This window comes from Poromitra crassiceps, assembly GCF_964638095.1.
Source record: "Poromitra crassiceps genome assembly, chromosome: 1".
NCBI classification, from domain to species: Eukaryota; Metazoa; Chordata; class Actinopteri; order Beryciformes; family Melamphaidae; genus Poromitra; species Poromitra crassiceps.
The window spans coordinates 7,453,221-7,468,659 of NC_139623.1; the positions used below are offsets into that span (position 1 = coordinate 7,453,221).

Below are 15,439 nucleotides of genomic sequence, written 5' to 3' on the forward strand. Positions count from 1 at the left end.
GAGAGGAACAGTTCGAGGAAACTCTAAATAAGATGTTGTAGCAGCCTGCCTTTTTCAGACTTTATTAACATAAGTGATGAAAAAGATTTCTTGAGCTGCAACAAAAAAGAAAATCAAGTTTTCAATCAAAACAATAATATTGTAAAAAGGCACAGCACGTGAGGTAGCCTGCAGAATCTGTATAAATGGGGAAAAGACAATAATATCTCATTTTAGGAGAGAGGGAACTGAGAGACGGAACTGCTCTCACCTTCAGCATTTCTATTTTCAGTTTATAACAGTTTCAAAGCAGGAGGGAGACAGTAGGGGAAGACACATGAGACAAAGTTCTATTTGGACTGGATTCTAGGCCAGCTGGGGCACATGTGTGAGTGTGACTCCAGAGGCAGCGCATATCATAGAATCAAGTGTCCCTGGGCACACAGCTCCGTTTTTGAGCACATGAAGCGTTTTTAAATAGCCACTGGGGGTGTTACACTCCTGGTCAGCATTCTTGCAGCATCCAGTGTACCTTTGCTTTTAACAGCCTCTCTTCTCTTGTCCTCACACACACCAGATCGCCCGGACCCTCCCTCACACCCTCTCTTCTCTTGTCCTCACACACACCAGATCGCCCGGACCCTCCCTCACACCCTCTCTTCTCTTGTCCTCACACACACCAGATCGCCCGGACCCTCCCTCACAGCCTCTCTTCTCTTGTCCTCACACACACCAGATCGCCCGGACCCTCCCTCACAGCCTCTCTTCTCTTGTCCTCACACACACCAGATCGCCCGGACCCTCCCTCACAGCCTCTCTTCTCTTGTTCTCACACACACCAGATCGCCCGGACCCTCCCTCACACCCTCTCTTCTCTTGTCCTCACACACACCAGATCGCCCGGACCCTCCCTCACACCCTCTCTTCTCTTGTCCTCACACACACCAGATCGCCCGGACCCTCCCTCACACCCTCTCTTCTCTTGTCCTCACACACACCAGATCGCCCGGACCCTCCCTCATCATTCCGCCGAGTCGGTGTCACCCAGGACTCGATCACTCTGGAGTGGATACCCGGCTTTGATGGCGGCTTGCAGCAGCGTTTTCGTATCAGGTGAACTGTCATGAAAGAATGACTACGTTTACATGCACACAATATTCCACTAATTATTCCTTTTTCCGAATTTAGCATTTTCTCGATTAAGACATCTGGGTTATTCCAGTAGTATTCGGGTTTTAGGAGGATTCTTTGATCATGTATACAACGCATTTGTAATATGTGTCTCAATCATGATTTTTACCGCAGTTTGCGATGCATGTTGCCTGTTTGTGGTCAACTGATGTGTGCTAGAAAGCACTAGAAGAGGCGATATAATCATATAATTCATCATCTCTGGCATGCGAAAAGAAAAGCCGACATTTCTGATCGGGAGGAGATGAGAAACATCAATTTAAAGAGAGAGATATTTAAAGAGAGTTATGAAAGACTTGGATGCGCAACGCCAAACTTTTCAGCAGCAGGCTCCTGAAATGGACCAAGTGATGCTGGTAAGAATAGTGCTACATCTCTCTCTCTCCCCCCCCCCCTCCCTCGTGTCGGGGAGGACGAGCTACGGCTGCATGTAAACGGGAATATTAGTGGATTATTAATTTAGTCGGAATATTGTCATTTTCCGAATATGGGCAAAAACCGGAATATTGTGTGCATGTAAACGTAGTCAATGACATCCTTTCATCATCAAACATGGGCGAGTAACAGGAAATGGTTCACAATGCCTTTTTGCTTGACAGATACCGCTGGCCGCAGTCACACAGCTACCTGTATGTGGATGTCTTCCCGTCCAGAGCAACTACCTTCACGGTCACCGGTCTTTCCCCTGTCACCACCTACAACCTTTCTGTAAACGCCCTCAATGCAATGGGAGAGAGTGGCTATGCTGACAACAACGCAGTACTGACCATCACCACCGAGGGTCAGTTTGGAGTAACCCCCAACTTCACACTGACAGGACAAATATGATCCATTCCATTCCACGATCAATTTTTTAAATATAACATAACGTTGCTGTCAGGTGAAAACCTTGTCTGTTCAAAATGCAGACTTTTTAAGAAAAGACAACCTTTTTCATCCCCCCCCCCCTCCCCCCATGCATTTTTCAGTTTATCCATTTAGTAGCCCAAGGGGTTTCTCAACCCATAAAGAAGCATGGAATTCTTCAATTTAAGTCAAAACATGAAAAACACAAACATTTGAATTATGGGTTTTTTTCACAGGACAACAGCAATAAACGTGCTCATTCCACAAGGTTTTCTAGCAGTGTGGTATGCTATTTGTGCAATTCTCTTTTCTGCCGTCCTTCTCTACAGAAATGCCAGAGGCAGAGGAGGTCCCAACAGACGATGACTCAGGCTCACAAAGTAAGTCTTTTATCACAACTCCCCGAAAAAGCTCTTAAGGGCAGTTGGAAATTGCTGTTTGCACAGCAGCTAGCTTCATTTGGCTAAATCATGTTAATGTATGCACCTCCAAGGCTCTTAATGTTTGCTCTTTGAGAGCTAGCGGTTGTCATGGCACCCACCCATACCTTTCCCCATCTGCAATTTAATCAATAAAGACAATTGAGAGAGTGATTGGGTCTCCAATCAATAATTTTTTTTATCATCACAAATTTCCATCTTCCTCTCTTTCATTCACATTATTATGCATTAAAGTCGAACTGAACCCGTATCGTCACGTGCGTCGCAGTCCGTTTCAGACTGAAAACATAATTTGTCTAAGATGACAAATTGAGAGGCGGGTCATAGTATCATGTCGATGATTTGATTTGACAATTCTGTCGACTGGCTTTGGCATTGGTCAATCATGGCGTGTTCCACCCCCAAATCAAGTGGGATTCAACGTGTTGTCGTGCTACGCGAGTGGGATCCGCGGAGTACCAGGCAGCCAGCTGCTTCGTGCGGAGGGAGCGGACAATCCGATGAATGGGTGCTGCCCGCCCGCCTGGATCTCCGAGGGCAGACCCCTGACAACCACGTTCTCAAATGCTCTCAAGCGTGCGCCTTTTACGCTATTTCTGTAAATACGATATCCCTGGAATGCGCGTTTTAACGAGCCAGTTACATTTCTTTGCATTCTTAGAGATTATAGTTTTTGTTTTGTGTTCATGTTTCTAACAATTGGCCAAGTTAGTAGTTAGTCTATGGGATAGGAATTCTGCCAGATGACAGGCACTAGGCGCCATTTTCTACTTCATTTGGAAGAGAAAAGTATCCTGAAATGAAGATTTGATTGACAGCTGCATGTCGTGATATGATTGGTTGAAATGGGGTAGAAATTTGATAGTACTGGGTGACGTCAGCAAACTGTACATTACTGTTATCAATGAAATCTTGAAAAATGAACTTTTGATGTGAAAAAGTGTGAAAAACTAAAGAAATTAGACTTTTGTGATTTTGTTTGCATACATTATTAAATAGGTGCACAGTGCATACCCAGGTATTTGAACTAAAAGAAAAGAAATGTCATTTATGAGTTCAGCTCGACTTTAAACTAATGTTCGTAATTGTTGGGTTGTCTTGTGAACTACGGTAGGTGCAACCGGCCTGCCGACCTATTTGACAATAACGTTGACCGTGGTGTTTGGAGTCCTGCTGACACTGAATTCATTGGGTTGCTTCCTGGGATTGAGGTGGAAAAAGAGGCGGGGCCAGACAGGTAACCATAGTGATCTTTTCCATCTATAAACGTGAAAGTTGTTTTCTCCCACACTCTCTGTCATTACAATGTCCCAGGCCTTCAACAAGACTTCAAAGAGATTACTCTGAACCTTGGTGCAACTGTCACCTCACCTCTCTCGGTCTCCTCTCATCTCTCCTTGTCCCTCTCTCTGTCTCCTCTCCTTCTGCTCTCTCTCTTCCTCCCTGCCTCACACATTCATCCTTCAAAGCTGTCCCTTCTGTGTTTCTTCTGTTCCTTTTATCTCATTTGCTAGCTTCATGTCTGTCCTCTATCTCCCCATCTGTCTCTTTCTATTTGTTTTTCAGCATAACTGTCACTTTGTCCCCCTCCAATCTTTTACTTTCCACACCTCGCCTTCTTCTGCCCTCTAACTTTTGCATAGACTTTTCACCTCTTACTTCTTTGTACTTTGCCGTTAGCCTGGTTGGTAAAACTGATCACGTCAAAACTCACATTCTGTTTCGCTCCACGGATCAGTCTGGACTTCTACAGCCAATTTCTCAAATTAGAATGTAACCGGCCAATCAGGAACTGCACCATAGTTGACAATGTAACCAGCCGATCAGGGAAAAACAAAACAGTAATTACATGACATTACATTGTGTCATTTAGCAGACACTTTTATCGAAAGCGACTTACAATATCACATTTTGTCAACAGTAGAGAAAACAACTATGCAACACAATCAATGACAGCTAAGACCTTTTGATGGACTAGACTAGAGTAACACTTTGTAGAAAGTAGTTTGAGAAAGAATGAGTAACATTAGTTTTCTTTTTTAGGCCGGTGCTTGCACTGGCCTATAGGAGCATGTCTGTCCCAATCGCTGCAGTCACCACTCCTGGCACCCTTTCTGGCACCCTTTCATCAAGATGGGCTTTTACTTTGAAATTTGTTTTATTTGACGAATGTCCGGTTTCGGACTTCCTGTCCGTCACGTGTGGCTAATCTTAGCGGCTAACTGTTACTTTTCGTTACTTTACATGGCAGTAAAATGCCACTGAATGACCAAATTGATTTAACTTTTAACCATTTCGATTTCCACTTTCAATACGGACCCCCAGCATTGGTTAGTTGTTAACGTCGTGACTATATTTATAACGTTAATATTACTCCGGTTTGCGGGCTGAATCTGTGTGTTGCGCAATAGACCCTTTTCACGGGGGCCATTTTGTGTCGAAAAGGCAGGGTCAACACAGGTGCAAGCAAAACACTAATGAGGGTTTCCAAATTCCAATCATGGAAGTTGGAAACCCTCATTAGTGTTTTGCTTGCACCTGTGTTGACCCTGCCTTTTCGACACAAAATGGCCCCCGTGAGAAGGGTCTATAGCTCCAACCCCTCAGCACTCTGGCTGTAGACCCGAGTTATAAACTGGAAACCGGAGTAGCCTACGTTATAAATGTTATAAATATAGTCACGTTATAAACAACTAACCAATACTGGGGTCCGTATGGAAAGTGGAAATCGAAATGGTTAACACCTTGATTGCCAGCGACGAGTGTACTCGTCAAACACAATCCAGCTGTTAACACATTCCCTGCCAACAACGTATGAACACGTTTTCAGAATCCAGCTGTTCCCTGCCAACAACGTGTTTACACGTTTTTGGCATCGATTTTTTTTTTTTGACGGTGGGTTGTGCATCTAAGCCTTTTACATCTCTTATATAATTATTGGAGCCACCGAACGTTTACAACCCATTCCACCGACCCACTAAGTGGCAACAGTGCTCTCCTTGCTAGAGAAAGGAAAGCATTTTTTTAACTTGTCAAGCCATTCTCAGCCCAGCCATTCTCCTTTTCGCGCTGATTGCTGGCGATGCGGGATTGCAAATTTACATAATAGATTCAGCCGATCTACTATGATCGGGTGATAGATAACAGGTGGAGGAACACACTTTGAAACACGCAGCATAAATATGACCAGAATCGCAAAAGCTTCTCTCAACCAAAACTCCAAACAAGCGAGTCCATCCCGACTTCCTCAAACAGCGGCCGTGCAGACAGGCCAGACAGGCACAGGAGAGCAGCAAAGCACTGACTGGTGACAAGCTTGTCCGCCCACGGAGGGCGGAGTTGAAGCAACTCGAGAGGGAGGGAGAGAGAGAGAGAGAGAGAGAGAGAGAGAGAGGGAGGGAGAGCGAGAGGGAGGGAGAGAGAGAGAGAGAGCGAGAGGGGGAGGGAGAGAGAGAGAGAGAGAGCCAAAAATGAATGGTTAAAGTGACAGTTCCATCCAATTTCACAAAAAGCCGTTTATCTCTGAATATTCTTTTTCACGCTAAAACCATGCTGTATTCAACTGCTAATGCTTACATAACTACTAACTCTACAAACTAACTCTTTTAGACAGAGAAAGTACACATTCTATTAGTACTTTTGAGATATTGTATGTTCACAAACTCCAAGCTGAAACGAATCCTCGGCTCTTATAAAATGAGCCATAATCCTCAAAAAACGGCTTGGCAGAAGCTACCTACAGCAAAAAAAAACGTCTGGCAGTCAATGTGTTAACTGCCAGCGACGAGTGTACTCGTCAAAAAAATCGATTTTTTTTTTTTGACGGTAGGTTGTGCATCTAAGCCTTTTACATCTCTTATATAGGTATTGGACGTGTACAACGTGTACAACCCATTCCACCGACCCACTAAGTGGCGACAAGGAAGGAGGAAGGCAAGCAAAAAGCAGTGTGACTGAAGCCATTCTCATGAAGGTGGATTGGCGAAGGCGCTTTCATTTTCGCGCTGATTGCTGGCGGTGCGGGATTGCAGATTTGCATAGTGGATTGCGGGTGGGACACACTTTGAAACACGCAGCATAATATGACCAGAATCGCAAAAGCTTCATCAAAGCCCTCAACCAAAACTCCAAGACGCGAGCGAGTCCAACCAGACTTCCTCAAAGAGCGGCCGCACAGACAGGCACACACCCGCACAGCAGCAGCAAAGCAATGGTGACAAGCGGGGACTGCCCCCTAGTCCGACACCAAATTGGAAACAAATCCCATTCTAAAAGGCTTTTAGAATGGGATTTTCAACCCATTCTTTTTTGTTTCTTTTTCGCTATAATTTAGAGTAATTTAATTTCTATTCAGAAATTTATTTGAGAGGTCGAGAGTATGAGAAAGTGCATTTGCAAAGGTAGGAAAGTGCTTGTGACACCGCTGCAGCAAAAAAGAACGCCCACAGGAGGGAGGAGTTGAGCAGAGGGAAGTTTACTGCTGTTATGGAGGAAATTACTGTTCAAACTATTGTTTAGGTCTTACTGATGCCAAAAATGAATGGTTAAAGTGACTGTAATATCGAATTTCACAAAAAGCCGTTTATCTCTAAATATTTTTTCTGATGCTGAAACCATGCTGTATTCAAGTGCTAATGCTTACATAACTACTAACTCTACAAACTAACTCTTTTAGACAGAGAAAGCACACATTCTATTAGTTATTTTTAGATGATTGGTGTTCACGAAGTCGTAACAGAAGAGAAACCTCGGCTCTTGTAAAATGAGCCTAGAATCCTCAAAAAAAAACCTGGCAGAAGCTACCTACAGCAAGAAAAAAATGGCTGGCAGTCAATGTGTTAAAAGTTAAATCAATTTGGTCATTCAGTGGCGTTTTACTGCCATTTAAAGTAACGACAAGTAACAATTAGCCGCTAACATAGCGCTTACCCATCAGCGCAGCGTCATTTGACGTCAGCACACTCTTCTAACAGCCTTGTGTCTGGATGATGTGTGACCATCTTACATGGAGCATTTGTCTTTCTCCAAAAGGATTATTTTCTGCTTGGACTTTGTGAACACAAAGTTCACAAAAGTACTAATAGAATGTGTGCTTTCTCTGTCTAAAAGAGTTAGTTTGTAGAGTTAGTAGTTATGTAGATATTAGCCGTTGAGTACAGCATGGTTTCAGCGTCTGAGACTGAAAGCTGAGATAATCGCAGTTTTGTGAAATTCAATCAAACAGGCAGAACAGTCACTTTAACCATTTATTTTTGGCATCAGTGAGATATCAGACATCTAAACAATATAGTTCTGAACGCCCTCTCCTTCAAACTCCTCCCTCCGTGGGCGTGTCTGGTGGCTTTCAGCAGCGCGTTTGTCACAAGCAGTTTCTACTGCCTGTCTGAGCAGTGAGCAGCCTCCCTCCCTGGGAGTGTGGATGGGGCTCACTCGTTTCTTGGGTTTGAGAGCTTTGATGAAGCTTTGTGCGATTCTAGGCTTTATGCTGCGTGTTTCAAAGTGTGTTTTCCACCCAGTCTATTTTTGGAACCCCCCACCATTGTGCGCCCGTGTGCGCCAGGTGAAAGCGTTTTCGCCTACAGTATGAGAATGAGGCTCGTTCGTTTCTGGGTTTTCGGTTGAGAAACCCCAAGAAACGGGGTTTCTTTTGCGATTGTGGTCTTATTTATGCTGCGTGTTTCAAAGTGTGTTGCACCCATAATCTATTATGCAAATTTGCAATCCCGCACCGCCAGCAATCAGCGCGAAAGCGAAAGCGTTTTCGCCAATCCATTTTACAGTAGGAGAATGGTTTCATCGCGCGTTCCCCTGCAGTTTTGGCTCGACTTTTTCTAGAATGGAGTGCACTGTCGCCACTTAGTGGGTCGGTGGAATGGGTTGTACACGTTCGGTGGCTCCAATATTTTTATAGGAGACGTGGGGGGCGTTGATCAACGTCCCACCGTCAATTTTTTTTTTTTTTGACGACTCAACTCGTCATTGGCAGTCAACCGTTGGATTTTTTTTGACGACTCAACTCGCCATTGGCAGTGAACGTGTTAAGAGCACTGTTACTGAAAATTGTACACCATTGTACTGTAAGATGATGATTTTATGTTGGACTGCTGCTAAACTCAGTTGACATTGCACAAGGTTTTTGGTATTCCTCCTGAAAGTGACTTGAATTTAATTTATTCTACTATTTTATTTTGAATTGCACTATATTCATTTTATTTGAGGACAAGCTCTTGCTTTAATTTTATTTGAGAGATTTTATGTTGGACTGTTAACTCATTGAATGCCATGGACGTCCTTCGACGTCCAATTAAATAGTGACGTAGAATGCCACGGACGTCCTTCGACGTCCAATGCGTTTTTTGACGGTGGGACGTCGATCAAAGCCTTCCGCAGCTCCTGTACAACTATAGTAGCTATTGGAGGTGTATAACCTATTTTACGGACTCATTAGGTGGCGACAGTGCTTGCTCGGTGCAGTCCAGATTAGAGACAGGTCCGAGAAACAGCCTAAAAGCCGTGGATCAAAGACAACCCGATGCATGCTCCCAGAGCCATTTGCTCTGTCGCGGGAGCTGACATTGGCTCCGAACAGGAGTCAATCCGCGCTCACAACTGAGCCCCTCTGTCCCTGTCTGTCTGTCTGTCTGTCTGTATAGTTTCTCCAACCGATTAGCAGCCAGGAAAGCAGCCCCTGACGCCAAACCATTCAGCAATCCGGGTTGGCTCTTCCCTGCTGTGGCGCTGAGAGCCGACAGCAGCACACAAACGCAGCACTCCGAAAATATAATGGTTGCGTGAGGCTGTGTGCAGTGTGGGGAGGAGTTTACGGGGGGAGGGGGGGAGGGGGGTGGTGCACGCAGGGCATCACACAACAACTACGTCACTACATCAGAAAATATTATCTTCAGACTCAGTGAATGTGCTTGAAATGCTGCATTTCACAAAAGGCGGATTATCTCAGCTAATAATTTGAAAAGCCTGAAAACGCTGAAAACAACCTATCTTCTCCGGCTCATAACTAAAGAACGGAAAATGGTATCAATAAACTTTTTTTTGCTGATGATACAATAGAGCCAGCTCGTTCTTGTGCGTGTTCGGTGTTTACATAGTAATATCACACAATATTCTGTGGGCCTCGAGAAATCACTGAAAACGCTCTGAAAACTCTGGCACTGGGAGCATCCGTTCTCCAAAAGTGGCTGGCACTGAATGAGTTAAAGAGAATGAGATGGTTAAATAAAATACAGAAATTGAGAAGTTTTTGGTTATTTATTTGTTTTGGGTAAATTTATTGTTATATAATAAAAAAAGAATAATAATAATAATCATTAGATTAATCGACTAATCGAAAAAATAATCCTTAGTCGAATCGATAAGAAAATAATCGTTTGGGACAGCCCTATAGCCGTGTCCCATAATGATTCCATTACAAATATTGCATTGTACACGTGACATGTTATTTTACTAAAAATAATACATTTTACCATCATTTCAAGTAGAATGATACCACCCAAGCAAGAATATTTCAAGTGTTTCAAGTGCTTTACTGAAATATTTGGACCATATAATGATAATACAATTATCTCAACCTTAAAAGGTTACATATAGGTGCCAAAAAGCCATAAATTCACATCAAAGAACAAAGAAAAACAACAATTATAATTAAAGTTTAAACAGTAAGTGTGCAGCTGCAGCATTTATAAAAAAATAAATAAAAAAAATCTTTATCCTGCATCCCTAAACACAATAATAATAATAATAATGATTGGATTTATATAGCGCCTTTCCAAGGCTCAAAGCGCTTACACAGAATCATTATTCGTTCACACCATTCGTACCGGTGGTTCAGAAGCGTGGCAGCCACACATTGGCGCTCAACGGTCCCTCCGAACCACCATCATCATTCATGTCTACATTCATACCAATCATACCAATCATACCATTCATGTCTTACATTCATACCAATCATACCAATCATACCAGGCAAGGAGGGTTAAGTGTCTTGCCCAGGGACACAACGATTAACAGCTGGGAGGGAGCGGGGATCGAACCGCCAACCCTTGCGTCATTGGCTGACCCGCTCTACCTCCTGAGCTAAAGCCGCCCTCAAACAGGGAAAAAAGTTGGAAAATCAGATGACGGCTTATATGTGTTATGTTGATTGTTAAAATGTGTATGGGTATACATGGGTGACGATCTGCACCGGCCGTATGCCAGGTTTCGACCTGGCCTTGTTTAAGAAGAGAGAGAAATATGTTACTTCAAGAAGGGCCGAGGTGTAGCCTGAAAAGGTGAGTTTTTAGTCTCTGCCAAAAGATTGGCAGCGATACAGCCGTTCTGAAGGAAGGGGGGAGCTCGTTCCAACATTGTGGCGCCAGGGACGAGAAGAGTCGCGATCGGGACGAGCGATTTTGAGCCCATGTAGCGGTGGAGGGGCGATGCGATCTGGCCGGGTGGAGGAGCGGAGGGAGTGATGCAAGGTTTGGAATGGCTCAGTCTCTGACCTAAGGGTGGATCACTGGTGGGGGACAAGATGTTTACTGTTTGCTTGTTTTTAGTGAGACTTAGATAAGATTTCCATTGAGATCTGATGTGCGGTTTCAGAGATGGAGGTCTAAATCACATCTCTTTTAACTGCACTTCTTAATCTAGCAGCATCTATAAAATGTCAACAGGCACACATGGGTGCTTGTAATAAAAAAAGAAAGAGAAAAAGACCAAATTTTGTTATTTTCTTTTTTTACTAGACGTAAGTAAATAATAATTTATTTCCGTCAATTTGTCAGTTTCACATAAATGCATTACAGTAATAATGTGCGTTTACATATAGGAGACCGAAAAGGTGTAGGCTGAAGCCGCAGCTTATGAATGCTACCCTTTTTTACATCTCATTACATCAAAAAACAAAAACAAAAAATAAGATAGTTGCAAGAATCAGTTAACAACGAGAAGGAAAGTTTGCAATAGATCGTAGAAGCCCTAATGATAGCTTATAAGTACTTGGTCGTACTAGGGTTTTGTATTTGTTAAGTGCTCTTAGTTTAAACATTTTTTTGAATTTACATATAGAATTCCACAATTTTAACTCATCGCAGAGACTATTCCACAGTTGTACACCTTTGACAGAGATGCATCTACTTTTAAAGTTTGTTCTTACTCTCATTTGTTTGAACATGCAGGTTCCCCTTAGTTTGTACCGGCTGACTCGGGGTGAAAACAATTTCTGAATGCAGATGGGAAGAGGGTTATTATGTGCCTTGTATAAGGGAGGTTCTGAGCTCAACTAGATCTTCAAAGGCTCCAGGCTGTGGCCAAGTTTGTGTTACCATCCCACATGTGCAATATATCAAAGTGTAGATAATAATAGTAGTAATGACATCTCCTGAAGCAACCAGCTGTAATGTTAACGTTAGCAGAGTAACAGAGCCATAAGTATAGTTATTGCAGAAATATACAACAATTAAACAAGAACAAGGGTATGCACAGGCGGATTTTCTCCACACAAAAGTCATTTTCATAGTTTTCCGAGTGGATTTGGATTAGATTTGGCGACACTGATTGGCTGAAGGAGTTCTCCCGCCCACTGAAATCGCTGTGGGTGGCTGGAGGTCCAGACTGATATGTAGAGTGAAACAGAATATGAGGTCATGTTATCAAGATGGCTTTACCAGGCTACTTTGCTATGTCTTTATTTTTCACTCTATGGCCTCTTCAACTGCTCTGACCTATTTCAGTGCTTAGAACTTCAGATGATGCCCCTCTCTTCAAGTTCTCATTTGCTAATAGTGATAGCTGTTTCTCTTCCACCTGCAGGTGCTAGAGAAGACAGTGTGTTGAATGTCTCTCTTCCACCTGCAGGTGCTAGAGAAGACAGTGTGTTGAATGTCTCTCTTCCACCTGCAGGTGCTGGAGAAGACAGTGTGTTGAATGTCTCTCTTCCACCTGCAGGTGCTAGAGAAGACAGTGTGTTGAATGTCTCTCTTCCACCTGCAGGTGCTAGAGAAGACAGTGTGTTGAATGTCTCTCTTCCACCTGCAGGTGCTAGAGAAGACAGTGTGTTGAATGTCTCTCTTCCACCTGCAGGTGCTAGAGAAGACAGTGTGTTGAATGTGTCTCTTCCACCTGCAGGTGCTAGAGAAGACAGTGTGTTGAATGTCTCTCTTCCACCTGCAGGTGCTAGAGAAGACAGTGTGTTGAATGTCTCTCTTCCACCTGCAGGTGCTAGAGAAGACAGTGTGTTGAATGTCTCTCTTCCACCTGCAGGTGCTAGAGAAGACAGTGTGTTGAATGTCTCTCTTCCACCTGCAGGTGCTAGAGAAGACAGTGTGTTGAATGTCTCTCTTCCACCTGCAGGTGCTAGAGAAGACAGTGTGTTGAATGTCTCTCTTCCACCTGCAGGTGCTAGAGAAGACAGTGTGTTGAATGTCTCTCTTCCACCTGCAGGTGCTAGAGAAGACAGTGTGTTGAATGTCTCTCTTCCACCTGCAGGTGCTAGAGAAGACAGTGTGTTGGATGGAAAGAAGAGTGAAGACGAAAGGTAGGTTAAGCTTCTGCACGAGAACTAATAGAGAGGCTACATCCAATCCACTTGACAAAGTCTGAGACCTGACCAGCTGATCCAGCAGCTACAACAGCCCAACAGGCAGAACAACAGGCTCCTGTCACTTTCCATTTAGATTAGTGTCATCAAGCAGCCACCGCAATCCTGCATTAATTGGTTCCATGTATCACAAGCTAACCGCTTTCTCATTAAAGAGCTCATAACACGTATAAAGGATGCTGTTATGAGCTCTTTGTGTGTATCTGTGTTTGATGTTGGGGATTAACAGCTATAGAGCTGAACAGTCATGTGACATCTCTTGCCCTGGAAGTGAGTTTCCCCTTCATTTTCTCCATAGACATTTCAAAAAATCGTGAGTGACCATAAAACATTTCAGTTGGAGCAAAAACAAAAAAATAAAACAAAAAATTCAAACTGAAATGTTTTATGGTCACTCACGATTCAGTAGGTCACTGGTTGGCAAACTGTCTATGGAAGAAATGAATGGGGAAACTCACTTCCGGGGCAAGAGATGTCACGTGAAGAATCTGCCCCTCTCCTTTCAGGTCCAGCCAGTCCACTGGAAGCACCTCCAATAGGTATGAGAGCAGAGAGAAGATCAACGCCGCGGCCCAGCGCACGCTCCTCATCGACTCTGGATCTGAAACAGACGGCAACGTGTACGAGAGCTACGCTGGGGTGAGAACAGATAGAGAGAGAGGAGGAGGAGGGAGGAGAGCGGGGATGGAGGGAGAGAAAAGGGCAATCGAGAAAATATGTAAAGACAGGGAAAAGGTTGAGTAAACAGGTGAGGAGAGGAGAAGAGGTTGGGCCGGGGGTGAAGGCATCTGCCAGGAGAGGAAGTGTAACAATGCAGGCATAACAAGGGGAATGGATAGATAAACTAATGAAAACCTTTAGCTGTGCTCAGAGATGGAACACAGATCAATAACCCACAATTAGCATTCAAAATACACATCGATGTCAGAGAAATGATTATTGCACTTTGTGAAACGAGGATTTGAACCTTGAAGAGAAATGTTGAGTGAGGTATAACAAGACAGATAGCACTGTTCTGTCATCCAGGATGTGTTCTAATGAAACCGTAACTCCCCATGGAGACAGGCTTTAGCTAGCCGTGATTTAAAACAATTCACACTTTATGCACTCAGCGGCACGCTTCTACGCGGCGTCATCATGTACACCCCTGTTAAAACACATGGAATTATAATTCACTTAAGTCAATTAGAGGTCAAAGTTGTAACCTAATTTTATCTCTTGTTTCTGTTTGACTCATTCCAGCAAAGCTCCCACTACTATTACCCCACTGCTGAATACTGGCCTCCTCTGTGTCCACACCCAGAGGAAACACACAGGCTTGGTGAGACACACCCAGACCACAGAGGCAATCAATCACCTAAGTCGTTGTTCACGTAACATAATGTCACCAAATGTTATCCTCATCTCAAATATACAGAAATAGGCCTTCTCTCATTTAATCATCCTCTTTCAATTCCATATTATCTTAATATTTACAGTATAGATGGCACGGTGGCTCAGTGGTTAGCACACAGCAAGAAGGTCCCGGGTTCGAACCCAGGTCCTTTCTGTGTGGAGTTTGCATGTTCTCCCCGTGTTCGTGTGGTTTTTCTCCGGGTGCTCCAGTTTCCTCCCACCATCAAAGACATGTATGTTAGGGTTAAGACCAGGGCCGGTTCCAGAACAAGATGACTAGGGATGCATCCTAGATAGGAAGGGGTGCACATGCACGGGCCGACCCGTGCCAAAAAATTTGACATGTTATTTTACTAAAAAATAATGCATTTTACCATCATTTCAAGTAGAATGATACCAGCCAATCAAGAATATTTCAAGTGTTTCAAGTGCTTTACTGAAATATTTGGACCATATAATAAAAAATTATCATTATATGGTCCAAATATTTGTATTATCATTGATAATACAATTATCTCAACCTAGTGTCCTCTAGAGAGAGAGTGGCGTCAGCGGAGGACCAAAAATAATGCGAGACTCATTAGCCAATGAACAGCCAGGAATGGGTCTTGCGCTACTTTTGCATGCTAAAATAAAGCTGATAATGTACAATTTGATTCAAGGGGGGAAAATCCCTTTCAGAGTACAACACAAACTGTCTATTTTGCTGCAACTCGACAGTGCTGCTTAATCCAGGACCTTACTTCCTGGAACTCTTGAGAGTAAAAAACTGGTCCATTGGAGTCAATGGAGATGTCGGGACTCTTCTATCTATACGGCTCTGTCTCAACCTGAAAAGGTTACATATAGGTGCCAAAAAGCCATAAATTCACATAAAAGAACAAAGAAAAACAACAATTATAATTCAAGTTTAAACAGTAAGTGTGCAGCTGCAGCATTTATTAAAAAAAAAGAAGTTACCACTCTTTTCAACTGAGCATGCAGACAATTA

The 15,439-nt window shown here is 43.4% G+C and overlaps 1 protein-coding gene across 1 annotated transcript in view; it reads left to right on the plus strand.

Moving 5' to 3' along the window:
• nphs1 (NPHS1 adhesion molecule, nephrin) overlaps positions 1-15,439 on the plus strand; it is a gene marked incomplete at its 3' end in the record, with an annotated part of 130,702 nt that overhangs the window by 98,070 nt on the left and 17,193 nt on the right. The window contains 7 exon segments of the mRNA XM_083648232.1: positions 981-1,092; positions 1,770-1,951; positions 2,346-2,396; positions 3,571-3,693; positions 12,942-12,990; positions 13,560-13,692; positions 14,296-14,374. Of these exon segments, the coding sequence (XP_083504358.1) occupies positions 981-1,092; positions 1,770-1,951; positions 2,346-2,396; positions 3,571-3,693; positions 12,942-12,990; positions 13,560-13,692; positions 14,296-14,374 (729 nt within the window).